Source organism: Heliconius melpomene, chromosome 13 (assembly GCF_056956725.1).
Source record: "Heliconius melpomene rosina isolate 202511_hmr_F chromosome 13, ASM5695672v1, whole genome shotgun sequence".
Lineage (NCBI taxonomy): Eukaryota > Metazoa > Arthropoda > Insecta > Lepidoptera > Nymphalidae > Heliconius > Heliconius melpomene.
In genome coordinates, this window is record NC_140401.1 from 12,109,687 (window position 1) to 12,135,770 (window position 26,084).

Consider the following 26,084-nt stretch of genomic DNA (forward strand, 5'->3'; position numbering starts at 1 on the left):
TATAATATGGTTGAAATTTTGTATACATACGGTTTGTTTAATGCAAATACATATATATTATATAGAGGCAATCACATATACAAACACATATAAAAACACGACGGTTGTTGGTTCGTTTTCCACCCGGTTAGTGTACTTTTTCATTTCCTTACTATAGTAATAAGATAAAGGGCGGCGTTAAGCTCTGTCACTCAACACGCCATATCTCGAAAATAGGGTGGAAATTGGGGAACGAAGCGTCTTACTTACGGGATACAGCGTTATGTCTCACGTTTTCGTCAATGCTTTATTTATTATAGGCTGAATGTGGACATTAAAATTTCATTTATAGAAAACACATTGAAAGGTATATTCATTTACACAAATTTTTCTTTACACTTGTGTTTTTTTATATTTTACGTCAAGCAAAGTGGCGGGCGATGGCTAACGTTACAAAAAAAAATAGAAACGGCTCACATAATCTATGCCTTTTATAATATTTATTTTATTTGTAAAGCAAATGCGAAACCAATCTGGACTTCGCAACAAAGTTCACGAAAGTTTAAATGAATAGGCTTTTGTGTACAAATTATTGAATACTTTTGTCGAAGTCGAATATTTTTGGAGATATTTTTAGGAAATCCTTGAAAGAATTTCTTTTATTTACCATGAAATAAATTCTTTATCATTATAAAGTGTAGCAATTAGGTTTTTTTTTTGTTTTGAGGCGATCATGGTATCGTGGGACAGAATTTTTGTCCGTCACTGACAAGAAAAAGCGTGGCGTTAAGTTCCGCCTCTCAACACACAATATATAAAATTCTCAAATAGAAAGTGACAAATGAATAAAAAAGGCAAGTTTATAAAAACTATTACAAACTTATAAATGTAGTTAATTTAAGTTCAACTTAATTTTTTATAAGTTGTAATTTTTCATGTGTAATACGTTTGACAACATCAAGCTTCACCATACCAGATACCAGAGAGGTTCTGGTATCCGTACGGTACGTTCCTTCCGTCTTCTCCCTTAAAGGTAAAGGATAAAGGCAATCAAAATCAAAATATTCTTTATTCAAATAGGCCATTACAAGCATTTTTGATCCATTCTCATGAAAAGCCTACAGGAAGCTATCACTGGCTTCAACAATAAATTAAACCCTAATTCACCCATTACTTGGGCCACGCTTTGCGGCTGCCTTGTTACATCCGCTTCGCCCGATTTCACTCAATTAGGATGAAATTTGATATCCAACGCGACGTTATTCGGATATTTTTCATTTTGCTTATCTGTTAAATATCGATTTATGGCCCGTTCTGTAATCGATTCGGTTGTTTCCAATATAAAACGGCTTAGGTATACATTTACCCCAGTAGCATAGCCTATAGATAAACGTATAATCGGTGAAATAAGATAATATATGTTTTTTTTGTTTTTTTGTTATCTACCTTATTTTTTCCCGCACACAGCGGGATAGGCAGAGGGAACCTTAACTTCACGCTCACACTTTCCTCCAAATTCTGGATTTACTTTTCTTCATTAATCACGCAAGCGCAAGTAAATGCTACTTTAAATAGAAAAATATTATGATATTCCTCGACTCTATAATATTGTACTATTATTTCATAATTCCTCTTTCGTTTCCCAGTAATAAATAAAAAAATGTAATATGAAGTACATTTTATAAGTAAAACATATATACATTTATGAGTATCTAGTTTATAATGTCGGATTCACTCGCGTGATTATATAGAATAACTAAGAATTGTATATTATACATGACCAGTTTTAAGAACCCTAGGCAACCGTAACCACATGCACAATGGGTGCACATTCGTACACTTACATTAAAACGATTTTTGGGGCTTCTCGTTGTTGTATCTGGTAGGGTATTCAGAAAAAATTTAGAATTAAGTAAGTAGCTTCGTTCCTCAAATTCCGCCCAATTTTCGAAACCTTTTGTTTCTTTTAGTGAGTGGTGGAACTTAACTCCGAGCCTGGTCTGGTGGATTCCAAGCGACGAAATGAAAATACTTCATTCCTCCGTTTAGATGATTGCCAAAGTAATCTTCCTCTACATAAGTTCAAGAGCACTTCTGGAAATCCTTTAAAGAATTGTCCTCTGAAAATGGGTTCTAACACTTTTGGCTCGCAACCAACTGATCGTATCGAGGGGTCAAGATAAGGTGGCGACAATAAAAGTGCTAAAAGATAGTAGCGTTTTAACATTAGTAAGGCAATATTTTATCAGTGGACGATGTAAATGTTTCGCTTTTTTCTATTGGTAGATTTGTGTCCTTAGTTTTTTGTAAATTTCTTGTCTTTTTTATCGTAGGTTATATTGCTTGAAGCTAAATAAACTTATAAAATACAAACGAAACGAAAACGAAACGGAACGAAACTAAAAAAAAACCATTCGTAAAGATTTCAATGGTGGCTATTTTCTCGAAAACCTCAGTAGAGGGGGAGGGAACGTGAGTTTCCCTATTGGTTTTCCTTACCATACTTTGTCTTGTTCATGGTCAATAGATTTTCGTCAAACACCAGTCTAATACTGTCAGTATCTTATTTTTCTGAGGACATCCGGTAATGAAGACAGTTTTGGTTTCCTTATATCGTATTAACGATCGTTATTTGTAATATATTTTCTTTTTTTGTCGGAAAATTATGATATTTGAGGCGAAAATAATATAAAGAATAAACAAAAATACTAGCTTATGGTAAATCTTGTTTTGAATGTTTTAAGTAAAGAGTGAAAAGTTAATATACAACTATATTTAAGAATACAACAAGCTTTTATAGTTAAGCGCACTTCACCAAAGGAATTCTCTAATTTTATGACATCAGTAAAGAGTACAGAATTATAGTTATAATTCTGGCAACCGTAGCCAAGACATGATGTCTTAGAACAAAACGACGTCAAAATTTAATTAGAGCATATTTCTATAAGATGAGTCCGTCGTGGCGCGGCGACCATGTCTGACTATAAATTCGGTAGATTGTATAATTTTAATTTCTTTCTCGGTCTGGTGACAAGACAAACCGTGACGTTAAGTCTTGGAAATTCGGTAGTAAGTGGGGGACCAGAGTGTTTTAATACTAGGTTCCCTCTGCCTACCCTGCAACATGCAAGATACGATAAGCTTAATAAATATTACGGCATTTCATATTGTTTTATAAGATTTTTACATAACAATAAAAAATAAGTATATATTCGTAACAATAGATGTTTTCGAAAAGCTTTTATTACATTTCCTTGTTTTGTTCATTTAATAACGTTGTTTAAAAATAATCCAGTTTTTCCGCGGCTAGAATGAGTAAAGAATGTTCCCTTATTGTTATATTTGAAATGTTTTTCAATTCAATAAGCGTTCGACTGTAGATGCGACGGTTATGGGTTCGATTCCAACTCGAGAGAATGAAATATTAAATTTAATTACCACCTTTTGGTAAGGAGGCAAAGCACGGCTTTAAGTTCCGCTACTGAACATGTAATGAAAATCGAACCCCCGCTCACCACGACGATGGCGTCATATAAATTGTCTTCCTTATTTATACAACAATTTTAAATATGTAGTTCAAAGAAACAGACTAGAATAATAATCTTGGGTTTTCATACAATTCGCTGGAACTAGGGACCTTTAGTCGTTAATTTTCGCTGAAGTATAACAAACACTACGTGATCTAATTACGTTATTTTTACAGTATTTCGGGCCTAAAGGTTCTTGTTGCTAGGATAGTGTTTTTACTTAAGTGTTTTTTTAGTGTTCACGTTTAGTGATTACGAGGCCGTCGAGACCCACTCGGGGGTTGAAATATTAATATTTACAGTACCTCGCTCTGCTAGCGAGGTAAAACGCGGCGTTGAGATCCGCCACTTAACAAGCAATGCCTCGAGAATTCGGCAGAATGTGGGGAACGAAAGTGTCTTACCCATTAAGACACTTTCACAGAGTGTCTTAACGATAGGTTGCCAGATTTCCCTCTGCCTACCCTGCGATATGCTGGAAACAATGTGCAGCTAACAAAATAAATAAATAAATGTAAAAAAAAATTTTTGCCATAAAATAAAACTTTCTGGACAAATTATTATAATGAATTATTCATATTTATTTATATTAGTTTTTTTTTTACATTTTACGTCTATTCTTACAATTACTTTAAGTAATCTAAAAAAAAAACATCCAAGAAGCAATTGTAGAAAGCTAGTTCTGTGAATTCATCAAATATTCAGCATCTGAATATAAAATGAATGAGTATCTTGATCTTAAAAAGAGATATAAACGACTAAATTCTCGGTAAAAATAACAAGCAATAGATACAAGAAAATGCCTAGTATTTACAATACGAAAGGAATCGAGACGTAGATTAAATATAAATATAAAACCTCATTTATTTCGTATATAAATAGAATAATGATCCAGACATAGTGGGAACGTGTCTGTGAACGCGACGAATTTACTTTCAATGGGATTGAAGAGTTTCATTTCTCACTCTGGTAAAAAATATGACGTAGAGTTCCATCACTTAATATGCGGAGATATTCTTTTCTAAGAGTGATAAGTAGGTGTTCACTTCAGAAAACTTATCATTAAAACAGTTTCCTTGTGTGATCTCGCTAGCCAAAGTTCGCAAAAACTATGCAGAATCCTAGCGCAATTACGTTTTTCATACTGCAATATCTCATATTATCAGAACTCTGCACATAAAGATTTTTTTACCTACCTCGTCTTGTGGGTTCAATTCCCGATCAGGGGAAAGACATATTTAATATTTTCATTTTATTTAGACTTCAGTGATTAGTAGAGAACAGAGTTACTTACTTACCATTAGGTTCCCTAGGTCTTTTGTCTTCTGCTACAGCGCAAATAGGACATACAAAACTAAAAAGAAATTAAACACCCTAATCTCATACACACACTCAAACCGACAAACTACAAATTCTAACCAAACAATCATACAAACATACATATATACTTGTATGGACGTCGTTAAAATAACGGTCATATCACATGACATTTGCAAAACGTCCCACACATTCGTGTGCCACACTGCCAGTGAATTATCAGCACTATAAAGTATACCCGCGTGTGTCATAACTATGTGGCGTGCACTAGATCCAGTATAAACTATGTTTTAGTATTTATATTATTAGATTTAATTGTTGGGAATGAAATATATAATATTTTAATTTCCTCGCCCTCTTAACAAAGTGGAGATGGAGATGGAGAACGGACTATCTAAAATGTAGATTCCTATGTTAGAGAGAACATAGGAGAGAGAGAGATCTAGGGTAGGTAGGGTACATCGTAAAGTTAAAGAAAAGCCATTTTTATAAGTGATAATTCCGTAGTTCCTGAGATTATTGCTTTCGACCAAACATAATATCCAAATTTATAGTACAGAAGTATCAAGTATAAATATGTAGAGTGTACATTGTACCATAAATAAATAATTTAGTTAAATTGAAAGTGGGGAACGGAGTGGTCACTATTTCCTACCGCGAATTATGAATGATACCTGAAGTAAAATAAAAGTAGGTTATATTTTATTACTATTTTTCATATTATAGTTTTATTTTCTATATTTTTTCAATTGTTATGCTTAAGAGCATTTAAGTATTTCAATTGCTGCATAAGTGTTCTAGAGACTTGGCGCTTCCGCTTGAAAAATTAACAAGGCTGTATTTGTTTATTTTCATTTGATAAAACTGTGAGAGTCGTTATTCTGCTATAAATATAACTTATATAAATAACAAACAAGATCTTGTTGTATTATATTTTTTATAAATCCATACTTATATTATAAATTCGAAAGTAACTCTGTCTGTCTGTCTGTTTGTCTTTTACGCAATCGGGGCCAAATCGCTAATTTAATTGTGATAAAATACTCATATAGAGGAATGAACATAGGATACTTTTTTTTCTCATATTTGTAATATTTTCGATATATACCAATATATTAAAATACTTATTAATTTGACATGCAATTTATTCCGCCATGTTAATAACAACCGTCGCTATGCGACCGTTGCTAAGCAACGATTTGCAAAGTTTGTTGTTAGAAAACGTCACCCAAAATGAGCTTGTTTAACGCATCTCTCTATTGAAAACTGAAAATAATTTCATAAATATATTTAATAAATATTCGTATAGTTCAAGCGGAGTGCCTTAACAGTAGATTTCCTCTGGTTATCCTAAGCTAAAAAATTAAAAATATATATAAACACCATCTTTCGAGGACATGCTTTATTGCACTCTATGTGGCTGCTCTTCAAATATTATATTCTATTTTTTCCTTGGCTTCTATTCGAGTATTGAATTAATTTGTAAAATATTATCGTTTCTGAGAAAATTCGTAAAGGGATTCTGATGTTAAGAAATTTCTTAACTTTATTATAGTAATATAACTTTAAACTATATATATGACTCAACTATCGAACCTAGGTCCTTCTAACTTTTGGCAAACAAACTGGCCATTACATAAACGAAGTAACCTAAATAGAGGTAACTGACCGATCACTGGGAACTATTCGACAGGCGTCTGGGAGCCATGACGTAAGTAACCTATTAGAAAAGAGACCATTTTATCTTCTTATATGTATAATATATATATATAATATTTATATTTGGCGGATAAAATCGTCATCGTAGCGCACGGGCACAGTCCTGTCAGTGTGAATGTGACTTGTGGTTCGATTCCCACTCGATGGTGTTAAATATTTAATGTTTTCATTTCCTTACTCTAATAATGTCTCAAGGCGGTTGACTTCCTCCAGTCAACACTCAATCCTTCAAGAATTCGGTGTAAAATGAGGAACGGAAATATCCTAATAAGGAATGGAGCGACCTAACACTAGATTTTTAGGATCCCTCTGACTATCCTGCTATGTGAGGGATACAGCGTGAACTTAAAAAATAGATAACATCGTACTGGAGTGGATGTCAAAATGTGACCGTTATGAATTCGATATTTCCGATCATATCGACCTCTATACATATATACCAATAGGGCGTCGTGACGTATCGGTTTGATTGTGGATTCAATTCAAACTCGAGAGAGTGGATTATTTTCATTTCCTCGCCTGATTGGTTTAGTAACAGGACAATACACGGAGTTAAGTTCCGCCATTCTACACGCAATATTCCTTCCTTCTGTTTGTATATATGCAGGATACAGCGGGAAGCTATAAAAAAATAAAACGTATCAAAGTAGAAGATTTAAACAATGTATACTTAAGATATTATCTTAGGTAACTTATGTTTCCCTAGAGTAATGTTATTTATAAGCTAAAATCAGAATTCTGTCCTTTGCACAAGCCCAGATCTAATTTGGAAAGTGCTTTTGTAAGTCAAACACGTTTTAGGATATGGTTTATTTGAATTGTATTTTGTTGTAATGTATAAAGTATCTTTGTTAAATGTTGAGGTCGTCTGACTGTAAACACTACGGTCGTAGATTCGATTCCTATTCGGGGCAATGAATTATTTTCATTTTCTTGCTTTTTAATAGTAAAAAGACAGAGCACCATTGAAACTGACCTGGCCTTCAACACGAAAGATTTCGAAAATTGGGCAGAAAGTCTCTTGTATTAAAACCCTACACCGCCCCCTTTATTATAGGATATTTCGGGATACAGTTTTAAAGCATTTTTTGCCATAAATATAGAAAAAATATTATAATAACGTGATAGATGTGATTTCGATACCCGCACAGTGCATCCATGAAATATTAAGTAGGTTCTTTTCCTAGATACCTAATAGTTAAGCCTTTCTCTTGAGCCACTTTGTCTGTTAATAAATAAAAGCTTTTAAAAATGAATTGAAATGCCTTGCGTAGTACACAAGATTTACGCGTATAACAGAAGTCAATTTATTTTACTACTAGTACTAGAAATAAAATAAAAATAAACAGAGCGTAAATTTTAAAGGAAATTAAATTTCAAATTACATACTTGAAACTGGGACGTTACAGTAAGTCACACATAATTACAGTCATTTCTTCTTTATAAAAATATGAAAATAAAGCTAGAAATAAAAATTCAAATTTCAACACAAAAAATACAATAGAAATGCTCAAATGCGTCCATTGAAAAAAAATATAATGTTGCATTATTCTCGCTTCTATAGACTACTGTCGCCTTAAATATACCATTACTACGATGCAAATGTTTTTTTTAGCCCCACGCATATAACAGGGTAGGCAGAGGGAACCTAGTGTTACGATATTTTACTTCCTTGTGTGTGTTCCGTGTTTTCTGTTATTACCAGAGCAAAGAAAAAGAATCAATTCAATCCGAGAAAATCGTGAGAATTGAATTCACAACTATCGCCTTTGCACTCAGATATAGTGCTGCTGTGCCACTATGGCCTCAATATAGTTTTGTTATCTTCTGTATTGAAAAGGTATGAATTTCGTTTCAAATCTTTTGCAGACTTGCAAAATTACTTCAACAAATACTCTTAAATTGGGCGCAGTGCTTAGGACTTGCGATCCAAGTGTATGCTTTAGGGGCAGATAACAAATAACAGAATAACAGATCTTGTAAATTACTTTAAAAAAATATATTATATAACCTTGACTTTAATGGTTTTCCTCATATCTTCACGGCCGCACTCAGAGCATTAAGCATGACGGGAAGCATACTTCTCAATGTCATTTAGGCGCTGGCGTACCGCAAGGAGGTGTGCTGTCTCCCTTACTGTTCTCCATTTTTATTAACAATCTCACTCCACATATATCAACATCTTATCATCTCTACGCCGACGATTTACAAATTTATAAGACGGTACCTGCTAATGACACACCCAGAGCGATAGATGAAATTAATTCCAATTTACAATTAATTAGTTCTTGGAGTAAATCGTTCGGACTATCTATTAACCCAAGTAAATCTAATGTATGTATGTTTGCGCATCCTAAGCAGTTATTTAAAATAAAACCAAATCTCCCTCAAATCCTTTTTGACAATGTCTGCTTAGAGGTTAGTGATAGTGTCAAGAACTTAGGAGTCAGAATGGACAGCACATTTTCTTGGTCGCCTCAAATTGCCGAGCTCAGCCGTAAGATCTTCTGTGCTATAAGAAGTTTGAGAAGATGGAAGAACCTACTACCATTAAAGACTAAAATCTCATTGGCTCAAACTCTTCTTCTCCCTATACTTGATTATGCCGACTCGTGTTACTTAGATTTATCTCAACAACTACTAAATAAGCTTGAACGGATGCAGAATCTTATAATCCGATTTATCTTTGGATTGCGAAAGTTTGATCACGTAACACAATACCGTACTCAGCTTAAATGGCTCACTGTAAAAGACCGACGACAATTACACTCTCTCACTCTCCTTTTCACAATCCTTTACCACCCTGTCACTCCTTCATACCTCAAAGAACGGTTTAAGTTCTTGGGGTCGAACGCCCTCCACTCCCAACACCTTCGTTCCCGCAACAACAACCTCCTAGAAATCCCCTCATGTCACACTAAATGCTATGGAGACTCTTTTACTGTCCAAACAGTAAAACTCTGGAATGCGCTGCCAGGTGAAGTTAGACGATCTCCGTCAGTAAATATTTTTAAGCGTAGGCTTAAAAATTACTACTTAGAACAATATTTAAAATAAAGTATCATAATATGTACGTATGTATACATTTCCGTATTATTTTAATATGTATGTATGTATGTATGTATGTGTGTATGTATGTATATATGTATGTATGTATGTAGTTTGTGTGTATATGTTTTTATATTTGTATGTATGTGTATTAAATAAATATATATATATTATTTATTTATTTATTTATTTTTACTTTGTTAAGTAATACTTTTTGCGCTTTACTATAATTTCTTGCATAAGTCCTGCACTTTTAATGGTTGCCTGTAAGAGATCACTTGCAGTGATAAGGCCGCCATTGCACATGTTAATTTAAGTACCTATGTATCCTTCTTTTTCTTTTTCTTTTCTTTCTTTTTTTTTTTTTTCTGTGTAAATTTTATATATATATATATATTTTCTTTTCATGTGCAATAAAGTATTATTATTATTATTAATCTATCAAGAATGACACTGCCTCCTAACGTCTCTTCCCACAAAAACAAATTTCTACCCTATAAAGTATGAAAAAAAAACAAAACACTAAAAAAAAACAAAAGAATCCCAGTATTTCATCTCGTCGTACGTTTCGCACGTTGCACATTGTTTTCTCGCAGGAAACTGTAAAGGGGCCAACGCCCGGTATAACTGGTGGCGTATTGCCAGAACTAATTCTATACATTAGATTACGCCACGACGGTATGCGGATATCATTTTCACAAACAAACTATCGAATGTCACACGTAAATGTATTGATTGATAGTCCAGATTAGCTAGATTTAAAGAACCACCACCACCACCACCACGATAGTCAATTTGGTATTCAATATTGTATTGTGAATTCTTATATTGATTTAATCTCTCCAGACAGATAAAATAGGGTTTAACTTAATTTATTTCAATGCCGCTTTTTATTTCGTATCAGAGCGAGAAAATAACAATGTTAAATATTTCATTGCCTCGAGTGGCAATCGAACCCACAACCGGTCACGCTTATAGTCGCCCCTGCGCCAGAAATGGTCTTTTAAATATTTAAATATCATTTGAGGCCAGTCGTGGCGCAGGTGGACAAACGTGTGACTGTAAACGCGACAGGTTCGATTCCCACTCGAGGAAATTAAATATTTTATTAATATTTTCACTTCTTTACTCTGGTGTGGAGTGTCTTAGCACTAGGTTCCCTCTTCCCACCCAGCGTGAATCTGTATTTATATATCTATTTAAACAACAACGCGTCTGGGTGCAAATTTTATATAGAAAGGCAACGCACAATTTTATTACAACGGCGTTTATCGCCGTTTCTATATTTACACATCTTTATTACTGCCATTTAATATGTATGTATACGAAAAAGATACATTGTGCTATCAATATAAAACAGAATACAAAACGTGTTTGTTTGAACATCCGCTTTTTCGCCTCAACGCTTCGAGCGATGCGGGCTTGATGCTGAAGCGTTTATATATAAGCTTTTCATCTTAAAATTTTCCTGCAAAATTTTACATACATTCTACGTATATCAATTTGAAAGACTAATGGTAATATTATCTTGCAATTATGAGCGTATGAAGTAAATGAACACAAAGTTTATGGGTTCATTTCCCATTCGAGTCTTAATAAACAAAACACTTATATTAAAAAATATTTATATATTCTATAATTCATAACAAAACAAATAACTGTTATAAGCTATATTGCTTATTAACTTTACACTATAAAAATGCTTATCGAACCCGCGACTAGCAAGCTGCCACAGTACCTCTTTATTTTAATTTCATAAATGGACTACTATAATAAGAAAACATCAATACATTTACTCACAAGCCTTTTTGAAATAAAATTTCCTTCTAGACCCATCGAATAAACCCTTTTGAGAAGCAGAATATATTAAGTAATTTTTCATTTCGCGAATTTTCTTTGATCTACACAATGTAATGATATAACGAATATAACGAATCCGTCTGTCTGTCTAGGTTTGATGCCTACTTGGAAATGGAATAAACAAATTCAAGGTGTCATTCAGTTGTATTACCAACAAGATTAGTTTGCTAGAAATATATATTTTTGGATATTTTATGTAATACTAAGTTTTACCTCTGACTTCGCTTACGTGGGGAAAAATATAACTGAGACTTGTGTAAGACTGATTGCAGGGGGTTACAGTGACACGATTAACATCATATATATTATACATAGCCTAATTGCCTTTCTCGAAAAATCAAATATTTTTTCAATCGAAACCAGTAGTTACTGAGATTAGCGCGTCCAACCAAACAAAATTATTAGCTTCATATTTTACTAATATTAAAAATAACATTGACAGGTTGTGGGCTCGAATGCCACTCGTGGAAGTGAAATATTTAATATTTTATTTTTTTCGCTCTAGTGATTTTGGGGGAAAATGGAGAACGGAGTGTCTTAACACTAGGTACCCTATAAACTTTGAACTTAAATTTTCTCAAGTCTTGAAGCTATAAAATTAGTAATAGTAATAGTAGAGCTAAGTTATAACATTATAGAATCTAGGGCAACAGGTTATTTAAGTCAATATGATTTTTAAATATTGACAAATTCAAGCAAACAAGGGAGTGTCAAGTTAACCTTTTACATTTACTTAATATATAAATAGGTAATGGTGAAATAAAATATATGCAAATATGTTTTAGTACAAAAGGTAAACAGAGAAAATTTAGCTTAAAGGCACTCTATTCCACAATTTCTGGCCAAATTTGACGGAACTCCAAGTTACCTCACATGATTCAGTTTCCCGAGTGGAGATCGATGCCACAACTATCGCCTTTTTCTGCTAGAGTCTGTGGGCAGAGGAAACTTGAGAACCTAGTGTTCAGATACTACGATCTTCTTTAATACAGTATCAATCACTACTTTTCGCCGAATTCTTCAGGCTTCTTCAGGCAGGCGTCGAGTGGCGGAACTCAACACTGCGTTTTGCCTTGTTACCAGAGCGAGGTAATGAAAATATTAAATATTTCACTCCTCCAAGTAGGAATCGAATCCAAAACCGTCGCGTTTACAGTCGCAACTTTGGCCTATGCTCCACGATGGCTTCAAACATCTCTTTTTGTAAACATTTTAAAGAGCGCGTTCAAAAACCAGCCCTTAATGAGTGAAATAAAAGCGAAGAAAAGCTTAAAATTGGTTACGGCTATGTAAGAAATTGAAGTTTCTCACTTATTATTTTTATTATTTAGTAAAAATGTTGTTAAAGAGAAAGCTTCTCGTCTCACGGTGCATACATACTAGAGAACCAATAGTTATTAGTATATTCTCCCCAATGAAGTTCAGTCGTTTTAACCAAAGACCTGCATATAGTTGGATAGGCAGGAGGAACTTACTGTTAAGACACTTCGCTTTCCTTTCTCCGTAAATTTTTTGAAACAATGAGTGTTAAATGACAAAACTTAACGCCACGCTATGTTAACCTTGAGTCGAAATCGATCCCACAATCATTGTATTCGCCGTCAGATGCCAACGCACTGCGCCATCACGATCTCCAAAGAAGAATGCAGGATAGTAACTATAAAGACATAGAAAATCATTTGGACACCGAGGAGCGGGGACGGTCCAATATAAAATGCAATAACCCCTGAAGGCGACCTTTGTCCAGCATTATTAGGTTAGAAATTCTACTTGGCGACATCAAAAACTCCTTCCAACTTTCATATTATTACATTACGAATATAATTTCAGCTTGACAGTTCAATGAGAAGTCTAATTTGATTTATCTTTTAACTCACTTTAGTTTAGGTCACTAAAGTTATGCCATTTAAAATTTTATGATGTTAGCTTAATGAAATGAATAAAGAAGCAACGCACGCAAGAGTTTTCTTGCAAAGCAGGATAGGCACAGAGAACGTAGTGTTACGACACTTGAGCGACCGAGGGAATAAGAATATTTCATTCTTCATGTAAGAATATAATATCATTAAGTTGAAAACATATTATTTGGAAAAAAAACATTATATAGGCTCCTGATTATAAAGGCAACGGCCGTGACACTAGTCGGCGACAAGTTGTGGGTTCGAATACCACTCGAGGGAATAAATATTTAATACTTTTACACGTAGAGAAGTGAGAACGTTAGTAGTTTCATATTTTCCCAAGATAACATTTTGCTATGTTTTCAACTTAATGCTATCAAAATTATAATTAATATGACTAGCATTTATACACTATAAAATTGTATAAGAACAATGCTGTATTATTGTGAATTTATATGAACAGGGTGCTTTGACATTGCTTTTGCGGTTAGTTTTGAAATTTGGAATAAAGTAAGTTTAAATTTATGAGAGCTTTTTACTATGGAAGCTTAACGTGGTCGTGCGATATAAAGTAGTTGCTCGCTTATTAAAGTATACTTTGAAGTTTTGTAAAATATACATTCTATTATATCTACGGAGGCCGTCTAGACGCAGCGGCAAAGGATATATGATAGATAAAGGTTCGATACCTACCCATTTGAAGGAATAAATTGTCTTCATTTATTCGCTTTGGTAGGCAGACAGTTTGTTCTTTTGAAAATAGGGCCAAAAGAGGGGAAAGAAATGTCTAAATGCTAGGCTACCTCTGCGTTTCTCGTTTCATGCAGAAAGGTATTACAAAAGAAAGAAATGACCGAATGGTCATAAACAACTTCAGATGAATGATGATAAAGAGCAGATTATTTGATCCTTTTCCAATGCGGCTTTATGTTCCCCCACTAAACATATATGTCCCGAAAATTGATTGAAAAGTGGAGAACAGAGTGTTGTAACACTACCTTTACTGTTATAAGCGGGATACAGTTGCAGCTAAACACAAAAAGAAACCCAAAACTTACTTCGATTACCTTACATTATAACATTTAGATGTAAATTTAAAAACTGGCTAACAAATTTCCAACACTCAAGTGAGTATGAAAGAAGCGTGAAGAGGTCTTTAGTGGTTGTTTAATGGAATCAAGCGCTTCGTTAAATGCTTTATGGGAGCGTTGAGCGTGACAATGGCGTCGAGAACCCATATATAGACATAGATGTACATATTATGGCTATATAGATAGTTATTTTAGTAGTTTTAGTTGGAACCAGCGGGTACTTGAAGCTTCGCCCGCATGTTCGAATGTAAATAACTAAGGGTTGTGTATGACACGTTGTAAGTGTCGATATAACTGATTGAAAGTACCTATATTGGGTTACATGATACTTTATCGATAAATGGACTATGTGACAATATATTATATGCAATTATTAAAAAATAATTGTATATTTATAAATATACAATTTTTTTTTTCAATTTCATCTATTAGTTCCCGAAATTAGTGTGTTCAACTAAACAAGCGCCACAGCGTAATTTTAGTATCACTCATTTAGTAACGTCAAGTGGGAAACGGAGTGTCTTAACGCTAAGTTCCCTCTGCCTACCCTGCTGTGTGCGGGATACAGCGTGAAGCTGATTTATTTATTTTTATTTATTTAGTTACAAATGGGCGTATTTACAGCTTTTGAAATATTGCAAAAACATCAAAGTTTATAAATAATTTTTCTACATACATTGACATTTTTAATTTATGTAATGTAAGTAAGATTACTATATCATTCCTACGGCTGTTTTAGATATCTGAAATATCTATGAAAAAAAAAACACATACTCATATTTTTTCTACAAATTCTATTCAGTACAATATTTAACTTTATTTCTTTTATTTCATTGTAATCTCCCCAAAAGAATATCAATTTTCGCTTAAAATACAGTATTTACAGCTAACAACATCAGAATAATTGAAAAGCACACTATTTGCCGTAAGTTATTTTATTTAACGTGCAAACTTTGTCGCTTGTACTGAAACGAGAACATTGCCGCGACGTAACTTTGAAACCGCTTAAGTGTTGTACGTGGTGGAGTGTTTTCTGTTGAACTTGACTGTTGTTTCACAAATGAGGCTTCATGCCATGTCGATTTATAGAGTATTTTTTTATTAAATTATGAACATTTATGTTAAGAAATTATTATTTTTTTGATTTCATATAAATTAAAATAGTTCTTTCAAATACTTCATATATAATTTTAACAATTTCGTATTTTTAGTTCTTGTATTTTTACAACTTAAGTTAGTTCAGCCATATAATCAAAAACTCTTAGCTCCCAATATCCAAGTCAGCAATTGATAAAATGTGACAGTTTAGCAGAAACTAGTTCGAATCGTTACAAACTTGTGTTTATCGTATTGTATTGAAAATATTGTGTCAGGAAGCTTCTATCACAAACAGAGCGCGGTTTCCGAAATAAATACCCTCGAAGTTTAAAATTGCAAAGAAAATGTCGTAAGAATTTATAACGAAAATTCTTGTTTACTCAACTTAGTTGCTAAAGTCAACTATTTTCAAATACTAAGGTAAGTTTATCTGAAAAATCGGGATAAATCTTTTAAGCTTTCTTTTAAGCTTCACGATGTATCTCTTACTGGTTAGTCAGAGAAAACGTACTTCATAAATATTTGTACATGCCATGCCGAAGTGTATGTAAAAAAAAACTCTAAAACTCTTTCAATATTCCTATTCCTAGTTAGTTTCGCACATAGTGTTAAGACACTCTGTTTCCATTAAGACATTTCCGTTCCCTACTATTCCGCCGAGCTCTGGAAGTTCGTTAGTAAATTCGAAGTACTGGTTTAAGAAATTTCAAAATAGAATATAAATAATCAAAATCTGCTTAAAGGAAAATATAAATTTATGTTTCAGAAAATTCTTGAATTATTTATTTCTATAAAAATAAATATACTAGTAGTATATTATATCGTTTTATTATATTATAAGATTTTCTTTGAATATACAATATCATTTACATTGACAATTGCCACAGGCCAAATAAATTAATAGATTATAATAAATTGAATATATTTTTGAGACCATAAAGGCGCAGAGGCACAGCGTCAGACTGAAAACGAGACAGTTACGACTTCGATACCCACTAGAGGAAATAAAATATTTCATTGCCTCGCTCGAATAAAAAAACGAAGCACGGCGTTGAGTTTCGCCACCCAAAGGACGAACAGTGACTCACGAAAAGTAGGGAACGGAGTGTTTTAGCACTAAGTTTCCTCTTCTTACACTATTATAAGCTGGATACAGAACGAAATTATTTTTTTTATTTAAAATTTACGAGGATTGATAAAAAAATGAAAAAAAAAATGAAAAGATCTAGTGTGCTACAAAACTATACAAGTAAAAACGAATTTGCTAAAAGATCAATATCGAATCAACGCGTGTGTTAACAGCTAACAAAGTGATTTATGTGTTTCATTACATCTAAGCTTTACCATTCACACGCTCGCGCCGCGCCAAATTATTGTAGGTGTCTTGAGTAGAAATATTAGGTGTAAGTGCAAATAGACAGTTACAAGCTTTTAGGTAAACAAAAATAAAAATACACATTTATACACATATTTATTTATTTATATACATATATTGATTTATATAGGTACATATATTGATGTTCTTTTTAGCTTAAATTAATAAAAGACAAAAAGCGGCGTTGAGTTTTACCATTCAATATGAAGTATCTCAAAAATTGAACGGAAAATTGGAAACGTGTCTTAACACTAGGTTTCCTATGTATACCCAGAAAAATGCGTAAAGCTGCATTTTATTTCATAAAAAAATATTTAAGAACCTTATATTTCTTCCAAATAATCGAAAACGACATCAAATTAAAAGCGTCCACACCACAATGATAAATTACCAGCTAAACCCTACCCTGTTAACGAAAAGAATGAAATCATCGCGCATTCCAACAAATACGAGTATAGCCAGATTTGGTGCCGGAACCAACTGGACAAGACAAATAACCTATCGCAACCATTAATCCTTCTAATCTTGACAGAAAACCTCCGGCCCCATGAGGCAATACGTATACGTTTATCAAAACTGTATTCATCTTGAAATGTGTGGATAGCAAATAACCCCGCTATACTTGCCAAGTGGATTATTTTTCTACATTTCTTATATTGAAGTCGTTAATATAGTTGTATTTTGTAGTCCAGTTCTGAAGAAGATGAAGTCAAAAGAAAAAAATGGAGAGTAAATACGTTGGTTGTGGATCCATTGTCACTCGGAGGAATGATTATATTCTTATTTTCATTTCCTCGTTCTGGTAGAAAAACGTGGCTTTAAGTTCTACCATTCAACACGTAATGCCTTGAAAATTATTAGAGGTGTGTCTTAAGTTCTTTTAGCCTATTCTGTTTTGTGGGGAAATGTGTGAAGTTAATTTATTTAGTACTGAAAAACAAAAACTTAGCAGTAACAAAATAATAAAATAACAATTTATAACAGCTGTATAAAATAATATATGTGAGAAAAAAGACGCGAATTAAAACCGTAATTTATAACAGTATACGAAATTTCATTAAAAAACATTAAAATAATATTAAATTATTACTGTATAAGGAAAGTGTATTATACCTTAATATATATTAAAATATATAACCATCTAACTCAGCGTAGGAGTAACGTAACCATCCTCATTAGAGGAAGCTACTCTGGATTCATTTAAATTAAACTATAATCAATGAATTTACGGGACGTATGAAATTTAATAGCATATATTATTATGTCAAGGTGATGAGGGTAATATAATTTGTACTTTATTATATCTGTATGTATATATATATACATATATATATATATATATAATATATCTAATTATGTATGAGGGATGGCAATGTAACTATGACCAAATAGATATATGATAATTAAAATTCTATATTCTACGTGTACAAAAAATACAAGAAATAAAAAATGAGTATTATGATATTGTTGGTGTACTAGGATTGTGTTTGACTGTAAAGGCAATGATTGTGGGTTCGATTATCATAGGGATGATGGTAGACAAAGCGCGGTCGCGAACTAAGTCCGCCACGTACCTCGCTCTGAGAACGGACTGTCCTAATACTAGGTTCCTTTTGACTTGCTATTCGGGAAAAAGCGTGAAGCTGTATATAAAATTTAAATTAATATATAATTTAAATAAATATATGGTCGTAAAGCTTGTATGTAAATATTTCAAATGTATTTTGATAACTATATAGCTAATAATGAAATTGATTGAAATGTTGACAGAGTGTATTGATAAATGTTGACTATGAATACATAGGAGGTTATACATAGCTTTAAGTATAACCAATTATATATAAGTCCGCAAAGTATAAAGTTAAATAATTGAATATATTCTTATTGTTTCAGGCATACGGCCGGTGCAAAGACAAATCCGAAATGAGATGAGTATGCGCGTGTCGTGGGCCAGGTGGTATTGGATAGTTATCTTCACGACGTGTACCGCGAGGACGGCCAGCGACTGGCTCGACTGCGCTCACATCGCGACGTGTCGTTGCAAGTGGTCCTCGGGGAAGAAAACTGCCATGTGTGCCTCTAGTGACCTACGCCGCCCGCCAGCTCTCTCATCTGATATACAAGTCTTAGATCTCCACGACAACCCACTGAGAAATCTTCCTCAAGAAGTGTTCTATAATATCGGTCTACTCAATTTACAACGGCTTAATTTACGAGCCACCAAACTTAGGTCTATCCACGCAGATGCTTTCCTAGAATTAAAGATTTTAATAGAAGTTGATTTAGCGGATAATGATCTAGCTATCCTGCCAAGGGATATATTCAGAGGCAACGAAAGATTACGACATGTAATATTAAGTAACAATCCATTGACTATATTAGTAGCAGACCAGTTTCCACCACTTCCACATCTACGGATTTTATCATTGGATGGTTGCAGATTAAGGACAATACACACAAACGCCTTGCGAAATTTAAAATCTCTAGAGACGATAGACTTACGAAGAAATCAACTTACATTCCTACGTTTAATTACTTTTGCCCTTCCCGCACTAAAAACAATGCAGCTCTCTGGAAATCCCTGGCGATGTGATTGCCGTTTACGCGAGTTCAAAGATTGGTTTTTAGAAAGTAAGCTGGGTACGGAGGAGTTAGTTTGTGTAGAGCCAACTACACAATCAGGTAATAAATGGCGAAATATTTTCAGTGAAGCCATGGTCTGCCCCCCAGAAGTACGATCAAGCACATTAGTTGTGAGGGCAGAAGTTGGTTTACCTGCAACATTTGGTTGTTGGGTTCATGGAGTTCCTAAACCTAACGTCACGTGGATGTTAGATGGTGTTGAAATACGAAACAGTACGGTTGACTGCGACATGGAAGAAACAGATACAGTAATCGAAGATGATAATTCCGACGAAAGAGTACCCGGTAGTGTTAGATGGGTGAATATAACATTATTAAATGTGACTTCTAGTGCAGCTGGAGAGTGGACATGTCTTGGAAAAAGTATGGCAGGAGAAGCTAGAGCCGTAATAAGTCTTGTTTTACCAAGATCACAAACAGCTACTGCACGTACTGCTCCAGGCATTCCACAACTACTAGGGGTCGTTTTTGGTGCATTAGGTGCATTAGCTGCTCTTGGATTTATTGCGGCTGTGGCATGCTGGCACCTGAGAAGGAGAACTGTTCCACCTAGTCGAAGTTTTATGGATCAAGAGAAACGTCTAATTGATGCGTCTGTTGTCGTAAGCTGCGATCGTTCTATCGCTGATATGGCATCGCCGTGCAACTTTGAATTGACTGAACGGTCTCTGTCTATAGATGAAACACCCAGAGGATGTGGCTTTGATCCTGTTCATATAACAATCGAAGGAACACCTGGAGCCTTTCCACCTCCTCCTGCTGAATTTGCAGTACCAGTTCCGTATGGAAATATTTTTATATCTGTTCAAGTAGCGGGTAGAAGCGAGCCTGGTAAATACCCAGACTTACTTAGTGGTGGTGCGACTCTTCCTCGTAGAAGTAGAACATGCTGTAATGCTCCAGCCTATGACAATATGGGTCCTAGAGTGACAGCCACAGGCAGCTCGACATGGTCATTACCTGGAGCTAGTTCAGAAAACGTGGAAGCTTCTGAAACACCAGTATTGACACTACCGCCTCCGCCACCAGACTTCGTCTCCCTTTAGCCGAGGCCGCTGGTGCTGGACGTCTCAAGCTTGAGGTGACCTGGTACCTACCATTTTTTGAGTCAATTAGACTATTTCCCAATTTTATTGTATTTATTATACGATAATTTTAACGTGATTACTTTAAATGAAACTTGTAAATAATGTGCGTGAGCGATGTGAGACATCTTGTGAGATTTATATTTACTTAAGGTTGTTATCAATATGAACTGTACTACTATAGACGTTTATGTGAATAGGTTATTCGCATGGGATGTTGAAATGTAAAGCATTTAGTCTCTACCTGTTTATTTACTAGACGTTCCTTTTTTTTCTTCGCGTATGTGTCTTCCCAACTTTTGTAAATATTGGTGATTCATGTTTACAAACTTCCCAAGTATAAGACTGACCTCTTTGTCTTATTTTCATCTCTCTTTGTTATTTTAACTTACGATGCGAGTGTATAAAGCTATAATATACTTCAAATAGGCCAATAGCTTATAAAAGTTTTATTTCAATGCAAATAATGTAAAAATAAACAGATCACATTATAATATAACTTCTGTTGTTTTATTGAATCCATTAGATGTAAGTTTTTCAATTTAATTCTTTGTTCATGACATTTTCGATTCAGAAATGTCAATCTATCAATGTAGAAACAACGAAATTATACTACGTTCTTGTAGTAAAGCTACCAAATAATTTACAATTTATTCAGGCATATTAACTCTTAAAATGTTTTGAATTGTCCACCTTTATATAACAATATTTTCACAAAGAGAACCCGTTACCTCTGACACATCAGCAATGACAATCTATCACTGTTCCAGAGAGCTGTAGCCCAATTAAGAGCAGTATTTCAGCGTAACTGCATTTGTAGCCGTTAACTGCCAAAACAATTTGCCATAAACGCTTGCGCAATCTTTGACCCACTTTATGAGATTTACAAATTTTACCTATTAATTATCCCTTTGCCCAAATTCTATGAGTAAATCGGAAGTTTCGTTGTAATATTTCATTTTCTTTTGTCAGTTTTCAATTTGAAATTTGTGTTAAATTTATACAGGAGGTTGTTATTGTTAAGAAACTTTAATAATTATGAGTGTTCAATAAATAAAACTTAATTTATAGGAATCTTTGTTTAAATGATATTGTAGTACGAGTACGTAAGTAGAAAGAAATGTATACGGTATATTACACATATAAACTGTATATGTAGATGTGGGTTCGATTCTCACTGACAGGAATATTTATATGAAACTAGCTTTTAATTACGACTTCGCCCGCTTGGTCTTACGGAAATAAATAAGAGTTGTGCATGACACATTCCAAGTGCCTGGCTTAATTTTGACCATACAGAGAATTACATCGAAACTTTTACCGTGATGTAATATATGAAAGACAAAAACACTAATAGACCATTTCGAATCCATATTTTCTGAGGTTAGTTCAACAAACTTAACTTTATAATATTAATATAGATGTTTAATTTTCTCGGCCTAGTTAAACCAAGTACGATGTTAGGCTGCGACACTCAATATTTTATAAAAAAATTAATACTTTTATTTGTATAAATACATTTCCAAACGAAAGAATGAAAAACATTTTTCATCCTGCATCCTGTTCCTTGCTGATTGGAAGTGGATTGTACTACAAGGTAAATATATTTTTTTATAAATTAAATTTGCGTATATTACTTTATATTATTTGACAATTTTATTCACACACATATCTACTATATATAAATTACGCGTCACGTTGTATGTCCTCGATGAACTGTTTGTTATCAACTATGTGGATGAAGCACAAAACAATCAACCTTAGCCTACTATCTATATATATAAAAGGACTTGTCCTCACTGACTGAGGTAAGACGCACGCACGGCCATAACCGCTGTGCGTAGAAACGTGAAATTTGGACAGATGTTTACTTTCGTAATCTGAACATCCACTAAGAAGGCATTTTGAAAAATTTTAACCCTAAAGGGGTGAAATAGGGGTTCAAAGTTTGTATGGAAAAAAATTTAAATCGGCACCAATTTCTATAAAATTTGAAAGTATTTAATTGAACACATGTTTCATCGTTTTCCAGAATTCTCCCCCAAAGAGTGAAAATAAGAGGTTGAAAGTTTGTATGGAAAAATTCTTAAATAGCCACCGATTTTTATAAAATTTGATATTTAGACTCTTAAAAATATTTCATTGAACACATGTTTCATGGGTTATTAGAATTCACTCCTAAATACGCAAGCGAAGCTGCGCGCGTCCGCTAGTACTCTATAAGAACACATACGCATGCATATATTTGCATATTACGAACCTTCATTTAATTTTCTTTTACTCTCATCCTGAGGGATAATGGTAGGTAGCGTCGTAAAGACCGATAAATGGCAACGTACTAACAAGACGTCGAAAATCGGTTCAAGGTGTAATTTTATAGGCGTTGGAAAACAAAATAACCGGTAACGTAATAAAAGCCGAAATTGGGTCAGCCCTTCAAGTCATTTTGTGGTACGTTCGCGCTACGTTATTAAAATCCTTCTAATGAATTTATGGGTAAAGATACGGTGTGTCATTTTAAATTAGATTTTTTTTAGTTCCTTTTTCCTAGGCACTATGAATTTGATTCTCACGACTAGCCTAAGACAAACATAATATGTTGATTTACTAAAGCAGAAGTCTATAATTTGTATTATTGTTAGCGAATTCGTGTAAAAGAGGGTAGATGTAGGTGAAAAAGACTATAAAAGCAGTGTCGATCGGGGGCAGTTGCTTGTAAGCAACGGTCCTTATTGTAAGGAAACTCGTGTGAAGTATTGTTAATGGGCGATACATATCACTTATTGCAATTACGTAGAATCTCTTTCTGAATAATTTAGAAGCATATAGACGATAATTATGTCTTTTTATCTTTTTTAAAAAAAACGTTAATGTTACGTGGCAGAACTTAACGCCGCGCTTGATCTTGTCAGAGAGGAAAAATGAAAATCATTTACTGTCCTAGGGATCAAAACCACAACCATTATGTTTACTATAAAATGACTCGAAAGTTAGCTATTTTATATAGTATTAAATTAATTAAGCTCACTTATTTTGATGTTTCTTCTCAAAGTTGTAACTGAGAATGTTTTCTTAAATGAATATTGAACAATAAGAAAGTTTGAGCTTATTTAGCCTTTCTAAGTAACTTTGTTATATCTACAATCTCGAGTCATGGACATAGATATCTTTTATTCAGAATTGGTTAATTTCTTTTTGTAATAATATGATACCCTAAAGGACATGAAATATTTAATATTATTTCCTTGCTATGGTAAGTAGACAAAAGGTAGGTTTTCAATCCAGAATTATTGTATACCCGTTTCAATAGCGTCACTGAAAAGGTAGTGTTAAAATGTATTTTTCTTTATTATTGTTATACAAAAGGGATAATATTGTCAGTTTCAGGAAAAACATAAAAATAGATTATTGGAGGAATCGCTAAGAGGGACAGCAATAATTTGGTAGTTGATCTTTGGAGGTTATCTACATACGAGTATATAAAAGGAGACGTTCCCACTGACGGAGGTGAGACTCACGCACATTCGTAACCGATGGTAGAAACGTGAAATATTGACAGATGTTTACTTTCATAACGTTGACACCCACTAAGAAGGGATTTTGAAAAATCATAACTCTAAAGGCATGAAATAGGGGTTGAAAGTTTGTATGGAAAAATCGTGTTTCATGGTTCATTAGTATTCACCCCCTAAACTGAAAATAATATCATAAATATAATTATATCACTCGGAGGAATTAATTATTATCGTTTCCTCATTCTCGTAAAACGCGGCGTTGAGTTGCGCCACTCATCACGCAATGTTTCGAAAATTGGACAGTGTGTCTACTAATACTTAGACCCTATACTTCTCACTCGATTCTGCTATAAAGTCACAAAGTCACCAACATCTCTAATTCTAACAACACACAATACATTTTCATTATATTAAGTAGTTATGGCCACATGGCCTGTACTTCTTCTTCAGCTTGTTCCGCTAACTCAAAAGGCAACTTTAACAACTGAGTAATTTTACTCAAGCCAAACTAGGTTACTTTTGATATAAAGTTCAATCTTTTAAACTTCAAATAGAGGTCGTGGTGTTGGATAATATAGAGTTATAATTTACATTTATTTTAGTTTTTTATAGCTTCACGCTATATCCCACACATAGCAAGTTAAGCACGAGGAACCTGGGAAGCTATTTTTAAGACACTTTGTTCCAAGTTTCCGAGTGGCGAAATTCAACGCCGCGCTTTGCCTCGTTACCAGAGCGAGGAAAAATGGCGGGAACTACTTTTTTATTTATTATTTCTTCAGAATGGCACATTTAATGGTATTAAAACCAGCCAGTTATATTCAGTACAGTCAGTTTCAATACATTCAAAATACGGAAATACTATTATATAAATAAATGAATATAAATAAATAAATGAATAAATATTATTTTTATTATTACATGCAAAATTAAAACAACAAAGAAAAAAAGATTAAATAAACGTATCATAAACTATTTTCCTAACTTTGCTAAAGCTGAGTGGCGGACACTTCAATAAATTACGTTTCTAGTTATTAGTCGAAGTGACATTGTAATAATTTAAAAAAGAAAACGCTTTAAATATCTTAGTACTGTTTACATCTGGTACTAATCTATTTTTATTTTACTATCCGACTGCGCGATAATAAAGAGGGTAATGTATTTATCAGTCTATGTATATACATATTATGTATTTTTATTGATATATTTTGTACATACATATGTACATACTTAGTGTGGAATATAAAGTCACAAGCAAGCTTATCTTTGACCCAAAATAGAATGAACCCAGTATCGTTTTTGCTGTCGACGACGACATCCCAGTTTGCAATATAAAACCCATAAACAACTAGCCTCCTCTACGTCCATTCTTATTGAATGTATATAATAGAGTAGGATTACTCTGAGTGGAAATTGAACCCACAGCTGTTGTGCTTACAATCAAACTACCGCGTAACGGCTGCCACATTACATCATCGATAATAAGTAATACATTATTTTAATATAATAACATTTAAATTAATTTATAATATATTGTTCAATCATTCAAATTCGTCCAGTAGTTCCGGAGATTAGCGCGTACTAACAGACAAATAAACAGGCATACAGACAATTTTTTTGTAGATTTGGGCTCTATTACTGTTCCTAAACACCCTTCAACTATTATTTTGTAATTCAATGTATATTTTTACTTCTTTATTATATGTATAGATTTAAACTTCTGATGAAACATGTAAAGACGTGTACCTACGTCCAACAAAATTATACACTTAATAAATTACAATTAATACGAAACAAAATAATTATCATTTCCACTAACAGATCTGTACAATGGCTTATTTTCTGACAAAAGATAATTAATGAGTTCAGGTCGAAATTCTTCAATTATGATAATTATAGTATGTGTGTATATATGTATGTATGTTA

The 26,084-nt window shown here is 33.5% G+C and overlaps 1 protein-coding gene across 2 annotated transcripts in view; it reads left to right on the forward strand.

Annotated features, from left to right (window-relative positions):
* LOC146532984 (uncharacterized) overlaps positions 1-21,142 on the forward strand; it is a 123,322-nt gene extending 102,180 nt beyond the window's left edge. For both annotated transcript variants that reach the window (XM_085196493.1, XM_085196492.1), the window contains exon 2: positions 18,809-21,142. In XM_085196493.1, the coding sequence (XP_085052619.1) occupies positions 18,844-20,604 (1,761 nt within the window). In that variant the 5' untranslated portion in view covers positions 18,809-18,843 and the 3' untranslated portion in view covers positions 20,605-21,142. The remainder of the gene's footprint in view (positions 1-18,808) is intronic.
* The last annotated feature ends 4,942 nt before the right edge of the window (positions 21,143-26,084 follow it).